Below are 15,698 nucleotides of genomic sequence, written 5' to 3'. Positions count from 1 at the left end.
TCCTTAAAACAGGTGTTACGACTTTTACATATGACAAAACCACAGGGAGTGAAGAGCAGAACATCTGGAACCTGCCCAATAATTTGCCTCCTAACAGAGGTGCGTACGGCCTGACCTTTGTACACCTCAAAAATGGCAACGTGAGAGAAGTAATTCCATCATTCATCCACACACAGCAGAGAGGTACAAGTACTAACAGAAGCTGATCTCTCATATTAACGTATGTATTTGTTCCTTGTCCCGTCTTCAGGAACCAATAAAAATAAAGTGAGCTCCAAGAGAGCGGAAATCTGGTCGGCCTCATTCACGGCTCTACTCCTATCACTTTGTACAGAGCCTGGCATAGACAGCTGTTCAATAAATACTGAGGACAAAATAAAGTCCACGTGGGAAAATGGGCCAGCCGCTACTAAGGATGAAAACATACAATATATACATATATTTTTGGGGAAGACTTCAATTCCGACTCACAGGAAAGATGAATCCAAAGATGTGAAATCTGTACTGGGATCTTTTTTGTGGGGTCTGTGAGCCAGGATGAAATTTGCTGAGGATGAAATAAATAGGAGTGTCAACTAAGGGCAGAAGATCATTACTAGTGTTAACTTCTCAATGTGGATTCCTGGTCTGAAATGTGTTTCCCCCTGCACTTAAATATTTGGCCTATCTTTCCTTACATGTTTATTAAAGCAATATTGTGCCATCAGGCAATGCAACTCCCAAAGACATTACTGGAATGAGGTCATTGCTTCAGGCTAGTGGGAGAATATAAGAGATTTCACACAGGTTATTTGTTGGGTAAGGACCCCTAAAAGCAAGAGGTTTTTGTTTTGTTTGAAAGCAAAGTCAAACCGAGTCTCAAAGTGAATATGATATGATGAAGACAGGATCATTATGAAGCTAGAAACTTGACAACATCACTTTAAAACCTCAAGCATATGTAACTCACGACTAAAGGCGTTGCAATGTTATGCAATACGACTGCCAGGGGAACGAATTTCCAACCTCATGACTCACTTATTGAACGTTTCCTTCATTAAAAAAAAAATATGAACATAAAGGTGCTATATAAAGATATCTGATATCTAAAGCATGAAAGCACAGCAGCTACTAGGCTAAGAAGAATCTCTTAAGTTGGTATCGTGCCATCAGAGCCACCCTTCCAAGACGGAAAGTTACTCCACTTTTTGAAAAATATGGCCGCAGACACTTCCTGCCCCGAGCCCAGCTCGATCCGACGGTCTCTTCCCAGAACTTGGTCCTGAGTGCTCTCAAACTGGCAGGAGAGCGAAGGCTCTGTGAAAGGGAAGTAAAAATAATTCCGAAGGAGGCCTCGCCACACCGACTCTGCCTCCCCTTTGCCCTACTGAGAGCGAGGTGGCTCCCACCGTGCCCACCTCCTCCAAGCCACCCTCCCCTGACGCCTCGAGGGTGACCTGCGGACTAAAGCAGCCCACCCACCGGTACCTGCTCCAGGGGTTTCCCGGTCGCCCCCCTCCCCTGGGGCCATCCGGCAGGTCCCCGCGACTACACAGCTCTCTCGACCAAACGATTTTCACCAACTTTATTGGCTCCCGCCGGGCCCCTCGCCGCCCACCTCCCCGCTAGATGTCACCGGCCCTCCATGACATCCAGCACATTCAAAAGCATTGCGGGACGACCATGAAAAGGGCCCTTGCTGGGGGAGCCAGCTCCCCGAGGGCGGCGTCAGGGTCATTTGCTCTTCGCCTTCTGACTCTCCGTCTTCTTGGGCAGCAGCACGGCCTGGATGTTGGGCAGGACGCCGCCCTGAGCGATGGTCACTTTGCCCAGCAGCTTGTTTAACTCCTCGTCGTTGCGGATGGCGAGCTGCAGGTGGCGGGGAATTATCCTGGTCTTCTTGTTGTCACGCGCGGCGTTGCCAGCCAGCTCCAGGATCTCAGCCGTCAGGTACTCCAGCACCGCCGCCAGGTACACCGGCGCCCCGGCGCCCACTCGCTCCGCGTAGTTCCCTTTGCGCAGCAGTCTGTGCACTCGGCCCACCGGGAACTGCAGGCCCGCGCGGGAGGAGCGGGATTTGGCCTTTGCTCGCACTTTGCCGCCCTGTTTCCCGCGACCGGACATGATCACCTCTCGCCTACAACTACAGAGATGGAGACAAACCGCTCTCGGCGTCCGGCACCGGAATGCAACGTACCGCACCCGAACTGCCTCTACAAACTCTTTACGGCCGCGCGGCAGCCCCTTTCCATTGGCTCTAGTGACCAATGACAGGCAGGCTCCGCTCCCAACTAGCGCTCTGGAAGAGAGACCGCCTCCTCCAGCTCTCTCCAATCAATAGAGCAATCTCCGAACCCTCATTTACATAGCCGCTCACATAAATATCGAGGCCAGCCCACTCAGTGTTTGGGGACCCAGATGAATTTAGCGGTGACGGGTTTTCCACGACCACGCTCGCTCCCAAGCAAATAAACTCGTAGGAAATAAGAAAACATGGTTGGAAACAGAAAACAATCCAGAAGAAGAGCTACAGGGGTTGTCCGTAGACGTTGCTATGCTAAGTGGGTGTTCTCATATAATACACCATACTAGTCAGGTAGGTTTCTGTCTCCGCAGCCCGTGCTGCGCCTCTCCGCGGAATTCAGCCTGCCCAGGACAGGGTCCGTGGGCTGTTTCTTATACAAGCGCCTTGCCTCCAGCTAGCTACCCAACAGTGTAGAGACCACACTGGTCTCCCCGCAGGGTCCTGCGGCTCACAGCCAGCCAATCCTTCACTTCTGAGTCTTTGAAGCTAGAGTGATGACTAGACGTGAATGCTTCCTGTGCTGACGGAAGGAACAAGCTCGCCTAGCCAAAATATCTTTTGTCTTTGAGGCTATGGGCCTGCAAAGAGCCACTAGGTTTTATTGGAGAGGCCAAAGTCTTGGCCTTGGCTTGCTCCCCGCAAGCCAGGGCGCCGCAGATCAGCGGATCGGGTCCTCTGCGAAGACGTGGAGGTCCCCCGGTCTCTTTGTAAATGAGCCCAGAGACTAAAGTCAGAATGGCAGTTTATTCTTATATACCTGAATTGTGGACCCACGCTTTTTGAAACAAAAAGAGTGTTTTGTTTCAAGTGTTTTGTTTTAATTAAAAATTACTTTCTCCTAATTCATCGAGGTCATTTCATTTTTACCTGAACATTTTCAGTAACACAGTTAACACCGATACGTGATGTAATGTTGAACGCTTGCTTTTTAAAATAAACATTTTATGTGGATTCATTTACATTTAAAGTAAAACAAATTTACCTTCTCACTATCCGAATAAATATTTGACTTCATTGAAATAACATTTTCAAATATTTATGTATATATCATTACTGCCTAAAACAATGATGAACCCATACTGGGGACTCGATAAATGTCTTCAGAGCTATTGTCATGGTTTAGGCGGTCTTTCTGGAGCCAGTCCGCCTCAGCCTAAATCCTGGCTTTACCACTGAGCAGTGACCTTTGATAAGTTATTTGACTCCTGTACCTGTATCCAAAGTGTTTTGAAAATTAAATACGTTAGTAAGCATCCAATAACTCTTATATATACCAAATAAATGGGCATACAAATCTCTGATGCAGTTTTTAACGAGATGTTCCTGGAATGAGTTCTGTAAACTAGCTTAAATTTTTGCCTGTATCTTGGGGAATTTTCAAGAGTTTTTAAAAGTATTACTATTTTAGACACGATTTTTTTCTTTTATTCCTATAAGCAAGAGATTTCTAATTTGAAAATGTTCTAGCCTTGATTTCTTAGAAAGCAAGTATAAGTAAGTCAACCTATTTTACCATTACAATAATTTTTTTTTTTTTTTTTTGAGACCTGAGTCTCACTCTGTCGCCCAGGCTGGAGTGCAGTGGCGCGATCTCGGCTCACTGCAAGCTCCGCCTCCCGGATTCACGCCATTCTCCTGCCTCAGCCTCCCAAATTGCTGGGACTACAGGCGCCCGCCACCGCGCCCGGCTAATTTTTATGTATTTTTAGTAGAGATGGGGTTTCACCATGTTAACCAGGATGGTCTCGATCTCCTGACCTTGTAATCCGCCCTCCTCGGCCTCCCAGAGTGCTGGGATTACAGGCGTGAGCCACCGCGCCCGGCCCCATTACAATAATTCTTATCTCTTCAAGATCTGATAGACTTTTCCTCTTCCCTCTGAGTCAAGTATCAAAATCATAGAGTGAAGTTCGACCATTCAGGACTTTTTCCAGCCATTCAAGACAGTGTTCCAACTCTTTTATCTTTAACAAAAAGTAAAAGAAAAATAAATACCTTTTGGGTTATGAAGATGGGCAAGGATTGAAACAAGTGTAAACTATAAGCATTTATAAATATAATAAAATTTTACCATAAAGCCTTCCTGCTGTAAAGGCTTATCTTCAAGACCAGGGACAAAGAGCCCCACTTACTAAAATTCATTGCTCAGAATCCTAATTGGGTACCTGGGAAAGACTTATGAATCATCCTCTAAATAACAGCTGCTTTTTTACACAGTAAAACCTTTAGAGAAGACAGGGTCCTGACACCTTCGAAGAGCGGTGACACCTTACAGAAACTTTCGTTTTTGTTCAGGGATTCTCCTGAGAAAGGAAGGGATTCAGAAACTCCTGAGGGGATTTGCAGTAGAAATTATTATTCAAAGTCATGATTGTGGCATCCATTATTTTACAAGAACTTTGAATTTTTAAGTGGAAAATGTGAGATAAGAACCTGAGATTTGAATGACATAAGACATTTACAATATTTCAACTAAATAACCACAGGAAGTTACTTGGTTGAAAAGCACACAGGCTCTTGTAGGGCACGAAAACCTGCAAATTCCGCAGAAGCAGCTGAAAGAGGAATGGAGGGGTCGGGGGGAGGTGTGGGTGGAGTGGGGGTGGAGTGTAGGTGGGGGACCGGAAGCTGGACTTTCTTTTTTCAATTGAAAGTATTTTAATTATCTGCAGGGCCGTAAAAGACAAAGTCCTCTCCCCCTACTATGTCTTTAGAAGACCCACGTGTGAAAAATTTTAAGTAATTGCTTTGAAATCTCTGATGTAAAGCTTTTCAGGTTTTTATTGAGTTCGATAGTAAGTCAGGAATTCCGTTCGAAAAAACAGAAAGAGGGAGGGAGAGACAGAACAAGGAACGTGCATAGGATCTGGCCTACTTTTATTTAAGCGCTGAGAAAAGGCAATATAAATTCTTTTATCCCATACAGTTTTAACTAAAATGCATCACCATGAACCTTTCTCCAAATATCAGAAAAAGTTTTCCCAAAAGAGCAAACAACAAAGGAATCAGGCTGGTTTCGCTGACTGCTTCCTGGACTTAACAACTATAGCATGTCTCCAGAGGTGGGGCCTAGAGCTCCGCCCACTTTTTTGATGTTTTCAAACAGGTCCGCATCCAGAGAATATAAGCCCTGGTCTGCGACTGGCAATCCCAGTGAGTAGCTTGATTTTCTACTGAGTAGGAGCAGTTCCTTTAGAATGTCTGGGCGAGGTAAAGGTGGCAAAGGGCTGGGTAAGGGAGGCGCCAAGCGCCACCGGAAGGTGCTGCGGGATAACATCCAAGGCATTACAAAGCCCGCGATTCGCCGTCTCGCCCGACGTGGGGGTGTTAAGCGCATTTCTGGTCTCATTTACGAGGAGACCCGGGGAGTCCTCAAAGTCTTCCTGGAGAACGTGATCCGCGACGCGGTGACTTACACGGAGCACGCCAAGCGCAAGACCGTCACGGCCATGGATGTGGTGTACGCGCTGAAACGCCAGGGTCGCACTCTCTATGGTTTCGGCGGCTAAGCTGTCCCCACAGTTTCCCTACAGACTCCAAAAGGCCCTTTTCAGGGCCCCCAAACTGTCACAGAAAGAGCTGTTAACACTTCCTAAATAACGGGTAAATATCAGCCCTTTGATGCCGCCTTCCGGATACTGGGAATGGGACATTGGCGGCCCGAGCATCTGCTTGGGATTAGGCTTGGCGGGCGCGGGGAGAACTAGACTTAATGGAGGGGACTCCGCCTGTACTTAGAAACGACCCTGGAGGCGCCGCGCAACGCAGTACTGACCTCCCAAAATCCACACTGCGGATTTTGTTTAGAGAAGTGCTTATACGAAGCCCCAGTGTTAGAACTGGTCATGGGCTTCTAAGCGGCCGAGTCCTTGGCCCATAAGCACGTATCGGATGGCTTCCATGTAAATCAGGGCTTAGGTGATTTCCTGCCGGTCTTCAGGGGTGAGCGTCACGCGTCAGAGGGCGGTTCGTGCGTGTGCAGGGCCTGCTAGGTCGCAGGAAATGCGAGGTCGCAGCACGCCGCTACCTGCAAGCCTGAAAGCTGAATGCAGCTCTAGTGTGGCGCGTTGTAGTCTTACTGGGTACTATTTTACTTCATCGCTGACGTTCTGAGGGAGAGGTGACCAAGCTCAGATGCTGAGATTAAGGCGGCCGGGCGAAACTCGCGGCACCCTGCGGTTCCCGTAGCCAGCTGCGTAAAGTTGCCTAGGCCGAGCGGGTGGCGTCCTGCTCAGCCACCTGGCGGCAGGCGTGGAGTTGGCAGGCAGGCAGTGGGGGTCACGCCGGCATGAAAGGCCAGATCACTTGCAGGTCGCCAAGTTGCCGGGAATCCTCCACTCCGGGCAGTGTCATGCCCATCACAAATGATCCTATCGCAGCCGGGAGGTAAGCCCTGGCTTCTGAGTAAAGGCCCTGTTAAGAGCAGCCTGGGGGTCTAGAAGGGAAACGGGCGGCGGGTTAGGTTCTAATAAGTTCAGTGAGTGTGAGAGAGACAGCTGTGGGATTACCAAGCCGCGTGGTCTTACCCGGTAGTCCCGGGGTGTAGTGAGGGTCTTGGAGAAAGGTGGGGCTGGTGCTACCAGTTAAGCACACTTTCCAGTAGGCGAGGGTGGGGGCTGAAGACTTGGTTATCAGCCTGCGTGCAGGCCGTAGGGGTCGCCCCGGCCTCCGGTAAAGCTTCGCATAACAGCCTCGCTCTACTCCTGGCTCTGTCCTTCCTAACTTCTCATTAGGCTTAGCACCCCAGGATGCGGTGTGATCCATGCCGCGTTAACTTATCTGCCCCTTCTCTACCTTTTCTTTTTTCTTTTTTCCTTCCTTTTCGAGAGCGAGTCTAGCTCTGCCACCGAGGCTGGAGTGCAGTGGCACGATCTCGGCTCACTGCAGCCTCCGCCTCCCGGGTTCAAGCGATTCACCTGCCTCAGCCTCCCGAGTAGCTGGGATTACAGGCCTGCGCCACCACGCCCGGCTAATTTTTCATTTTTTTTTAGTAGATACGGGGTTTCACTATGTTGGCCAGGCTGGTCTTGAACTCCTGGCCTCAAGTGATTCACCCGCCTCCGCCTCCCAAAGTGCTGGGATTTCAGGCGTTGAGCCACCACGCTTGGTCTTGCTCTAGCTTTTCTAAACATAGAGGAGTCATTTAGCTTCCTTGGTGTGGTGGGCTGAAGTCACTCTAAGGGAGTTTCCCAGTCCCGGGGGTTAAAGAACTGGAGTCAAGATTTGAACCCAGCTGGCCAAGGATTCCGCACTGCTTAATCTTGACATTTGCCTCCTCTTCTGCCAGGAAGGCTCCCCTGTTCCTTTTTGCTGACGTGTCACTTCTAAGTACTTTCTCCTACTCCATAAAGACTTCAAGTGAGTACACAATACTGGTGTTAGTTTAATTTCTAGGACAGTGAGACACTCGCAGAAGTTCAGTTTTCAGTTACTTAAAAGAAATAGAGTCTGGCATACTTTCGTGCCCTTAATATTTGTTGCAGGACCAAATGAGTGATTTTGGGTTTCACATAAATTAAGAATGAAAGTTAGGGTCCCGATGGAGGATAGAAATACTGTATATATTTGTATCACAATTAAAACTCTTCATTAAGTATTTAATTTATGTGGAATTGTTTAAATATTTTATGGTTTTGGGTTTTGGTTTTTTTTATTTTTATTTTTGTAGTGGTCTCAATTCTTTGATTAGAATAGAACTTATATTTTCCCTTGTAGCATAGTTATTTTTTTGTTTTGTTCTTTATAAAATATAACTTAATTATCCAAACCCAAGAAATATTTATTTTTGTCTGTGACTGTAAGTCCTATGGTATAGTAAGTACCCACTCCTGACACTAATATCTTCCAAACCAAAACTGGGTCACACGGTTCAATAACTGAACAGAATATCTCAAACTCAAAACGACCAAGATTTTCTGAAGTTTACTATTAATAGTAAAATTGCTTACTAAAAATGTTAAAGAAATTGATTTAAAACTCTGTAATGCCTCACTTAAAATGTGAATGAGGGGGGCGGAGTAGGGGTGGCTATAATCCCAGCACTTTGGGAAGGCTGAGGCAGTAGGATTGCTGGAGGCCAGGAGTTTGAGACCAGCATGGCCAACATAGTGAGACCCCATCTCTACATAAAGTAAGAATTATAAAATGTTTAAAGTGAATGAAATGCATTGAAATTTGATCCTGTAGCAAAGTCATAACTTTTGAATTTTGAACATTTATTTAATGCCTCTTTTCCAAGCATATTTTGAATATTCAGAGATAAATGAGCAAGTTACTGCCATCAAGAAGCTCCTATTTTTCTAGGAGAGAAAGGGGAAAGACGTGTAGTTGTACACATGTGGTTTGCTCTAATAGAGTGGTATAAATCAAATGCTATTGGTATACAAAAGGACAAATTTTGTCAGCCAAGTGTATGGGTATTTTCAAAGAGCACAGGTGCCATCTGTTCTGAGCTAATGACCCATTGAAGAAGAAGGCCACCCCAAATTTGGGGAAAAAGCAGCATAAACAAATGCCACAATATTTTCCAGGCAGAGTGTATTTGGAGAATCTCCTAATGTTGTATATTTAATTTGTCCTTTGTCCAAGAATAATGCAATGAACTAGGCAACTAGCTGAATAAAAATTGAAACCAAATTCAAACAAGCCTATTGAAAAATGGGCAAAAGACTGGAAAAACATGGCCAATAAGCGTTAAGAAGAGATGTTCAGCTTGATCAGTCATCAAGAAACTACAAATCAAGACCACACTGAGGCTGGGCGGCAGTGGCTCATGCCTGTAATCCCAGCACTTTGGGAGGCCGAAGTGGGCAAATCACTTGGACAGGAGTTCGAGACCAGCCTGGGCAGCAACATGGTGAAAACTTGTCTCTACTAAAAATACAAAAAGTTAGCTGGGCATGGTGGTACACACCTGTAATCCCTGTTACTTGGGGGCTGAGGCACGAGAATCACTTGAACCCTGGAGAGAGAGGTTGCAGTGAGCCGAGATCAGCCACTGCACTCAAGACTCTCTCTCTCAAAAAAAAAAAAAAAGACCACAATAAAATACAACTTTGGACTCAGTAGACTGACAAAAATTAACAAATGGTACACAGAATCTCTTCTATTGCTGGTAGGAGTATAAATTGTTTCAATTATTTTTGAAACTAAGGGTTTGCATTATCCTGTGAAGTTTAAGATAGATTCACATATATGCTCAAGCAGCAATTCCACCTCTGGGTATTTACCTAAAGGAAATGATAGCATGAATGCCCCAGGAGACATGGTCATTAAAGTTCTTAGTAGAACTGCTCACAATAGCAACAACAAACCAAATGCCCATTGACAAGAGAGTGGATGAATAAATTATGGTGAAATATTTTGCAGTCAAAATTAACAGATAAATCCAATATGACTTAACAGTGGTTTACAGCGAATGTTTTGTTTCTCTGCTGACACATCAATACTTGGGTCTTCATATTAGCATTTTTATTCTGAACTTATATGTGGTTGAAGGTCATCTGTGGGAGTCAGAAACTAAATTGAGCATGCTGCCTCCAGAGAGAATTAGCATTTGCTTGTTTTTTTCGGGTCACATACTGCTATGGACTGGGGCCACTTTAGCCCTGTTTAAGTATCTTAGGCTATTAGTAGAGTCGAGTTTTACTTCTTACAGCTTATTCCCAAGGCTTATTCTCTAGTGTAACCCTAGATTTATTTTTTAAATATTTTAATTTTTATCTTTTTTAAGATTCAAGGGATACACATGCAGGTGTGTTACATGAGTATTGCATAATGCTGAGGTTCAGGTTTCTGATGACCCCATCACCCAAGTAGCAAACATAGTACCCTTGCCCCACTCCCTCCCTTCCCATGAATCCCCAGCGTTAGAAATGCTTGTTCCCCAGTGCCGTAAAGAAATAGCGCTTGAACATAAATTTAATTTCTTCAGCAAGGCCATTTTTACTTTCTGCAGAAAGGGTACACTCGCTAGCAGTTTTGTCACAAGAGTACACAAAACAAAGGATACAGGGTCATTTATAACCTGATGCGTCCACACTACTGCTGTGTCCAATTTCCACTGGCTGGAACGGGACCTCACATTTTGTATTTGTCCTGATTGGCTAGCAACTTAGAACCTTTTAAAAGAGGCAAAGGCAGAGGAGAGCAAAGGAAGGAGGAAGTAACTTGTGGAATGCTGAGAAAGGTAAAAACACCTTCAAATAAGGAAGAGGAACAGGCTATGACCTAATGCTTGCTTGGACCAGTATAAGCATGCCAGGGCAAATATTTAGGCTAAATTGTGGGAGATAAGAACATAAAGTACATTGATTTCTTTATTACAGCTAGCAGATATTTAAGAATGTTGGCACAGGTCTTTGAATAAATTTTGCTTCTAAGGAAAGTTACTATTTATTCCTAATTAGATGGGGAAGAAAGTCTTTGAAGAGGAACCTCTACTTTTTTTTTCTTTTACACCAGTGTCTATTGTTCCTATCTTTGTGTCCATGTGTACACAATGTTGAGTTCCGACTTACAAGTGAGGACACGCAGTATTTGTTTTTCTGTTTCTGCATTAATTTGATTAGGCTAATGGCCTCCAGCTGCATCCGTGTTGCTGCAAAGGACATGATTTCATTCTTTTTAATGGCTGTATAGTATTCCGTGGTGTATATGTACCACATTTTCTTTATCCAGTCCACCATTGATGGGTACCTGGGTTGATTCCATGCCTTTGCTATTATGAATGGTGTTGTGGTAAACATATGAGTGCAGGTGTCTTTTTGGTAGAACGATTTATTTTCCTCTGAGTATATACCCAGTATGGGATTGCTGGGTCAAATAGTAATTCCATTTTTAGCTCTTTGAAAAATCTCCAAACAGCTTTCCACATAGGCTGAACTAATTTGCATTCTCACCAACAGTGTGTAATCGTTCTCGTTTCTCAACCCTGGAAGGGTTATTCAGATAGTGTTTGCCAGACTGCTGGAAGTGTATTTCGCTAACTATAGTTTGATTCATATGTCTTCCCTGACTTGTCTGTAAATTCCTTGAAAGAAGGAACTTCTGACCTAAAATTTTGAATAAAACTTTATTAAAGTTTTAGGGAAATTTGGCTGGGCGCAGTAGCTCATGCCTGTAATCTCAGCGCTTTGGGAAGCCAAGATGGGAGGATTGCTTGAGTCCAGAAGTTCTAGAACATCACGGGCAACACAATGAGACCCCCATCTCAAAAATAAAAAATAAAGTTTTGGGGAAAATTTTTATATATTTATATACTATGGCAACATTTTAATAAAATAAACTGAGTTGATTTTCATATATTTCTGTTTTCTAAAAATTATGCACTATGATAATTACCTGTTCCTTCCCTGGAGGTGATGTTTGGTTATATTTTCAGCTGCTTTCACCATTTTTATTTTTGTCTGTTTGGACTTACAACTTTTATCTATGTTAAGTCTGGTAATTTATACTTCCCTTTAAAGCCATATATTTTATCAAAAAATTATTAGAGAAACTTTATACTCACATGGTACTTTCTAATATTAAAAACTCCTTAAAAAAACTCATGTCTGTCACCTTGCTCATTTCCTTTTTCTATTTTTTTGAGATGGAGTTTCCCTATTGTCACCCGGGATAGAGTACAGTGGCGCGATCTCAGCTCACTGCAACCTCCACCTCCTGGGTTCAAGCTATTCTCCTGCCTCAGCCTCCTGAGTAGCTGGGATTGCAGGCACCCGCCACCATGCCCGGCTAATTTTTGTACTTTTAGTAGAGACGAGGTTTCGCCATGTTGGCCAGGCTGATCTCGAACTCCTGACCTCAGGTGATCCACCCACCTATTGAGTGCTGGGATACAGGCATGAGCCACCATGCCTGGCCCATCTTGCTCGTTTCTAATTTTGTTTTATCTTTTCTTCTGATTATATTTTTTCAGAAATTTGTCTGTTAGTTTCTTCAGGAAATTATCAATTTATCCTTTTAGAAATGTTTAATTTTTATTGTTATTATGTTCTTATTTTTTTTAATTTTTATGTGTTTTTTTTTGCATTTCTTTTTTCCTCAGTTCATTTTAGATTCTTTGTTTTTAAAATAACACCATTGGCCTGGCGTGGTGGCTCCACCTGAAATCCCAGCATTTTGAGAGTTTGAGATGGGTGGATCGCTTGAGCCCAGGAGTTCGAGACTAGCTTGGGCAACATGGTGAAACCCTGTCTCTACCAAAAACATACAAAAATTAGCAGGACATGGTGGCATGTGCCTGTAGTCCCAGCTACTTGGGAGGCTAAGGTAGGACAATCACTTGAGCCTGGGAGGTCAAGGCTGCAGTGAGCCACTGTACTCTAGCCTGGGTGACAAGGCAAGACCCTGTCTCAAAAATAAATAGATTAATTAATTAAATAACACCGTAATTTTATGGCTGTATATTTATTTATTTATAGCTTTAGCCACATATAAACTCTTAAAATGTTATAGTGTATTTTATTACTTCCTAAGTAATCTATGATTTTATTTTTACTTCATCTTAACTCACTTATTGAAGAGGTTAATATTTTAGGTAGTTGAAATGTTTTCCTGTTTTAATCGTCAGTATTAATTTCTAGTTATAAATTTGGACTAAAGAATGTGACCTGAGCAATTTCTTCATTTTGGATATTATTGAAGTTTTATTTATGACCAATATTTGAAACTATTTCATGGTTCCTGAACAAGAAAGCATGGTATAATGCTTCAAAATATAACATTCAACTTATAGCTGTATTCAATGTTGTTAATTGTATTTTGAAAGTAAAAACTAATCATTAGTTTTTGTCTACCTGATATATATATGTGCCTGATAGTATCTTGTTGTCCCCTGCTATGTTTTTGTTTCTGTCAATGTATCATATTTTAAATCATAGTTATTTTATAAAATGTGATTGTGAGTTATTATTTAAACCATGCCTTCTTTAGAGGTTGTACCTTTTATCAATGTGAATAACTCTTTTTGTTCCTTGGATCTCAATTAAATTGAATTCTAATTATTATTTTTTTTAACCTTACCTCAGGTGCTGTTTGGCTCCTGCAACCAGATACACTGATGATCTAATTAAAATGTTTATCTCCCCCAAATTTTAAGAACTTTATTTGGATTATTTGGAGTAATGTATAAAATATCTATATAGATTATTGTACAATTCAGGGGAAAGCAAATTATCAGAACAATTTCATGTTATACAAATAACATCAGAAAAACATCTTAAATTATATGACGTATTCTGTTGATTCATCCACAAATTTATACGTCCTTACCACCTTTCATTATATTGGTACTAGGCATTATAGTAGTGCTAGGCATTATAGTAATGCTGAGGAATAAACAAGAATAAAACAAAATAAGTTCCTTATTTCAGGGAACTTACAGTATAGGTCAGTGGTTCTTAGCATTTTTTTTTTATCATGAATTCCTTTGAAAGTCTAGTAAAATAATCCAACACCATTATTCCCCATTGCACATACCCCCAAATGTTTTAGACATATTTTCAATTGATTCATGGACCTCAAGAAAACTTGGTTGGTGTGCAGTTTGGTGTATTATGGGTAAGACTGGACCTGGTGTTAGAAAATCTGCATTTGAGGCTTTGTTCTGACAGTGTCTAGTGTAAACATGGGCAGACCACTTAAACCTCTCTTTAGTCTTCTCTGTAGAATGATGATAATACCATCTAATTAGCAGGATTGTTGTTTTATTCAATGAGACAGCATATGTAAAGAACTTAGTAAAATAAAAAGCAACGTGTTTATAATGGTCTAAGTTATCTTCTTCATGCTTTATTTATGATTAGTGAAAAGACAATTCAAATCTCTTTTATGTGTCATAACTTTTATGCAACGAATACAGATACAGTTCTTCCACTTCCTTGTATCAAGATTTACTAGTGAAACTGACATTTTTTCCTTTGGTATGGTCAGATTGAGTATTAAGTTTATCTTTCATGTCTATCTTTATTCTAAGTTAGCGGAACATTGACTACTATCTTCTATTTTTCAAGGTCTGTGAATAGTTAGAGCCACATTACGAAGTCAGTACAAGATGTAACTTACTCATGCAACCAAACGTCAAACCAGGACTATTAAGGGTATCACTGGAGTTACAGTGACTTGATGCAATTGTGGCAAATGGAAAACCAAGAGTTTGCAATGTGGTTTGGAGGTCCTTGGTAAAATTTCCAAGTGTGACAGATGTGTCCTTGACATTTCTCTCTTTCTATACCTATTCTCTTCCATCCATCAAGCACCCAACACTTTCACACTTTGTATTGGTCTGTTCTCATGCTGTTAATAAAGACATACCCAAGATTGGGTAATTTATAAAGAAAAGATGTTTAATTGACTCGCAGTTCCACATAGCTGGGGAGACCTCACAATCATGGTGGAAGGTGAAGAAGGAGCAAAGTCACATCTTACATGGCAGCAGGCAAAGAGAGCTTGTGCAGGGGAACTCCCATTTATAAAACCATCAAATCTCATGAGACTTACTCACTACCACAAGAACAGTATGGGGGAAACTGCCCCCATGATTAAATTATCTCCCCCTGGCCTCAACCTTAACATGTGGGGATTATTACAATTCACGGTGAGATTTGGGTGGGGACACAGCCAAACCATATCATTCCACCCCGGCCCCTCCCAAATCTCATGTCTTCACATTTCAAAGCCAATCATGCCTTCCCAACAGTCTCCCAAAGTCTTAACTGATTTCAGCATTAACTCAAAAGTCTACAGTCCAAAGTCTTATCTGAGACAAGGTAATTTCCTTCCACCTATGAGCCTGTAAAATCAAAAACAAATTAGTTACTTCCTAGACACAATAAGGGCACAGGCATTGGGTAAATATACCCATTCTATGGGATAAATTGTCCAAAACAAAAGGGCTACAGGCCTCATGCAAGTCCAAAACCCAGCAGGTGGTCAAATCTTAAAACTCCAAAATGATCTCCTTTGACTCCATGTCTCACATCCAGGTCATGTCGATGCAAAGGGGGGTTCCCATGGTCTTGGGCAACTCTGCCCCTGTGGCTTTGTAGGGTACTGCCCCCTTCATGGCTGCTTTCCCATCTAGTGTTTTTGAGTGTCTGCAGCTTTTGCAGGTGTGTGGTGCAAGCTGTTGGTGGATCTACCATTCTGGGGTCTGGAGGATGGTGGCCCTCTTCTCACAGGTCCACTAGGCAGTGCCCCAGTGGGGACTCTGTGTCGGGGCTCCCACCCCACATTTCCCTTCTATACTGCCCTAGCAGAGGTTCTCCATGAGGGCTCTGCTGCTGCAGCATGCCTTTCCCTGGACATCCAGGCATTTCCATACATCCTCTGAAAACTAGGCAGAGGTTCCCAAACCTCAATTCTTCTGTGCATCTGTAGGCCCAACACCACATGTAAGCCTCCAAGACTTGGG

General features: G+C 43.0%; 2 protein-coding genes and 1 long non-coding RNA gene across 7 annotated transcripts in view; 1 reads left to right on the top strand and 2 right to left on the bottom strand.

The window, feature by feature from the left end:
• The window catches only part of LOC129049064 (uncharacterized), a 116,761-nt gene that overhangs the window by 9,896 nt on the left and 91,167 nt on the right, over nt 1-15,698 (bottom strand). The window lies entirely within an intron of this gene.
• On the bottom strand, nt 1,548-2,337 carry LOC100462394 (histone H2A.J). The gene has a single exon (XM_054526883.1). The coding sequence runs from the start codon at nt 2,101-2,103 to the stop codon at nt 1,714-1,716; it is 390 nt and encodes a 129-aa protein (XP_054382858.1). The 5' UTR covers nt 2,104-2,337; the 3' UTR covers nt 1,548-1,713.
• LOC100431299 (histone H4) overlaps nt 5,420-15,698 on the top strand; it is a 33,043-nt gene continuing 22,764 nt past the window's right edge. The window contains exons 1-2 of one of the 2 annotated variants that reach the window (XR_010135727.1): nt 5,820-6,670; nt 7,572-14,052. Coding sequence is in view for 1 of the 2 variants with exons in the window: in XM_054526886.2 (XP_054382861.1) it covers nt 5,482-5,793 (312 nt within the window). In the remaining variant the exon portion in view is untranslated. Of the gene's footprint in view, nt 6,671-7,571; nt 14,053-15,698 lie in introns of those variants that run through there. The other variant, XM_054526886.2, reaches the window with a different exon arrangement.

Source organism: Pongo abelii, chromosome 10 (assembly GCF_028885655.2).
Source record: "Pongo abelii isolate AG06213 chromosome 10, NHGRI_mPonAbe1-v2.0_pri, whole genome shotgun sequence".
NCBI classification, from domain to species: Eukaryota; Metazoa; Chordata; class Mammalia; order Primates; family Hominidae; genus Pongo; species Pongo abelii.
The sequence above is the reverse complement of the archived record's forward strand: the minus strand, read 5'-3'. Positions and strand labels throughout refer to the sequence as shown.

Excerpts from the sequence above, each read along its gene's own strand:
- LOC100462394 (XM_054526883.1), bottom strand. The coding sequence starts at position 2,103 with ATGTCCGGTCGCGGGAAACAGGGCGGCAAAGTGCGAGCAAAGGCCAAA.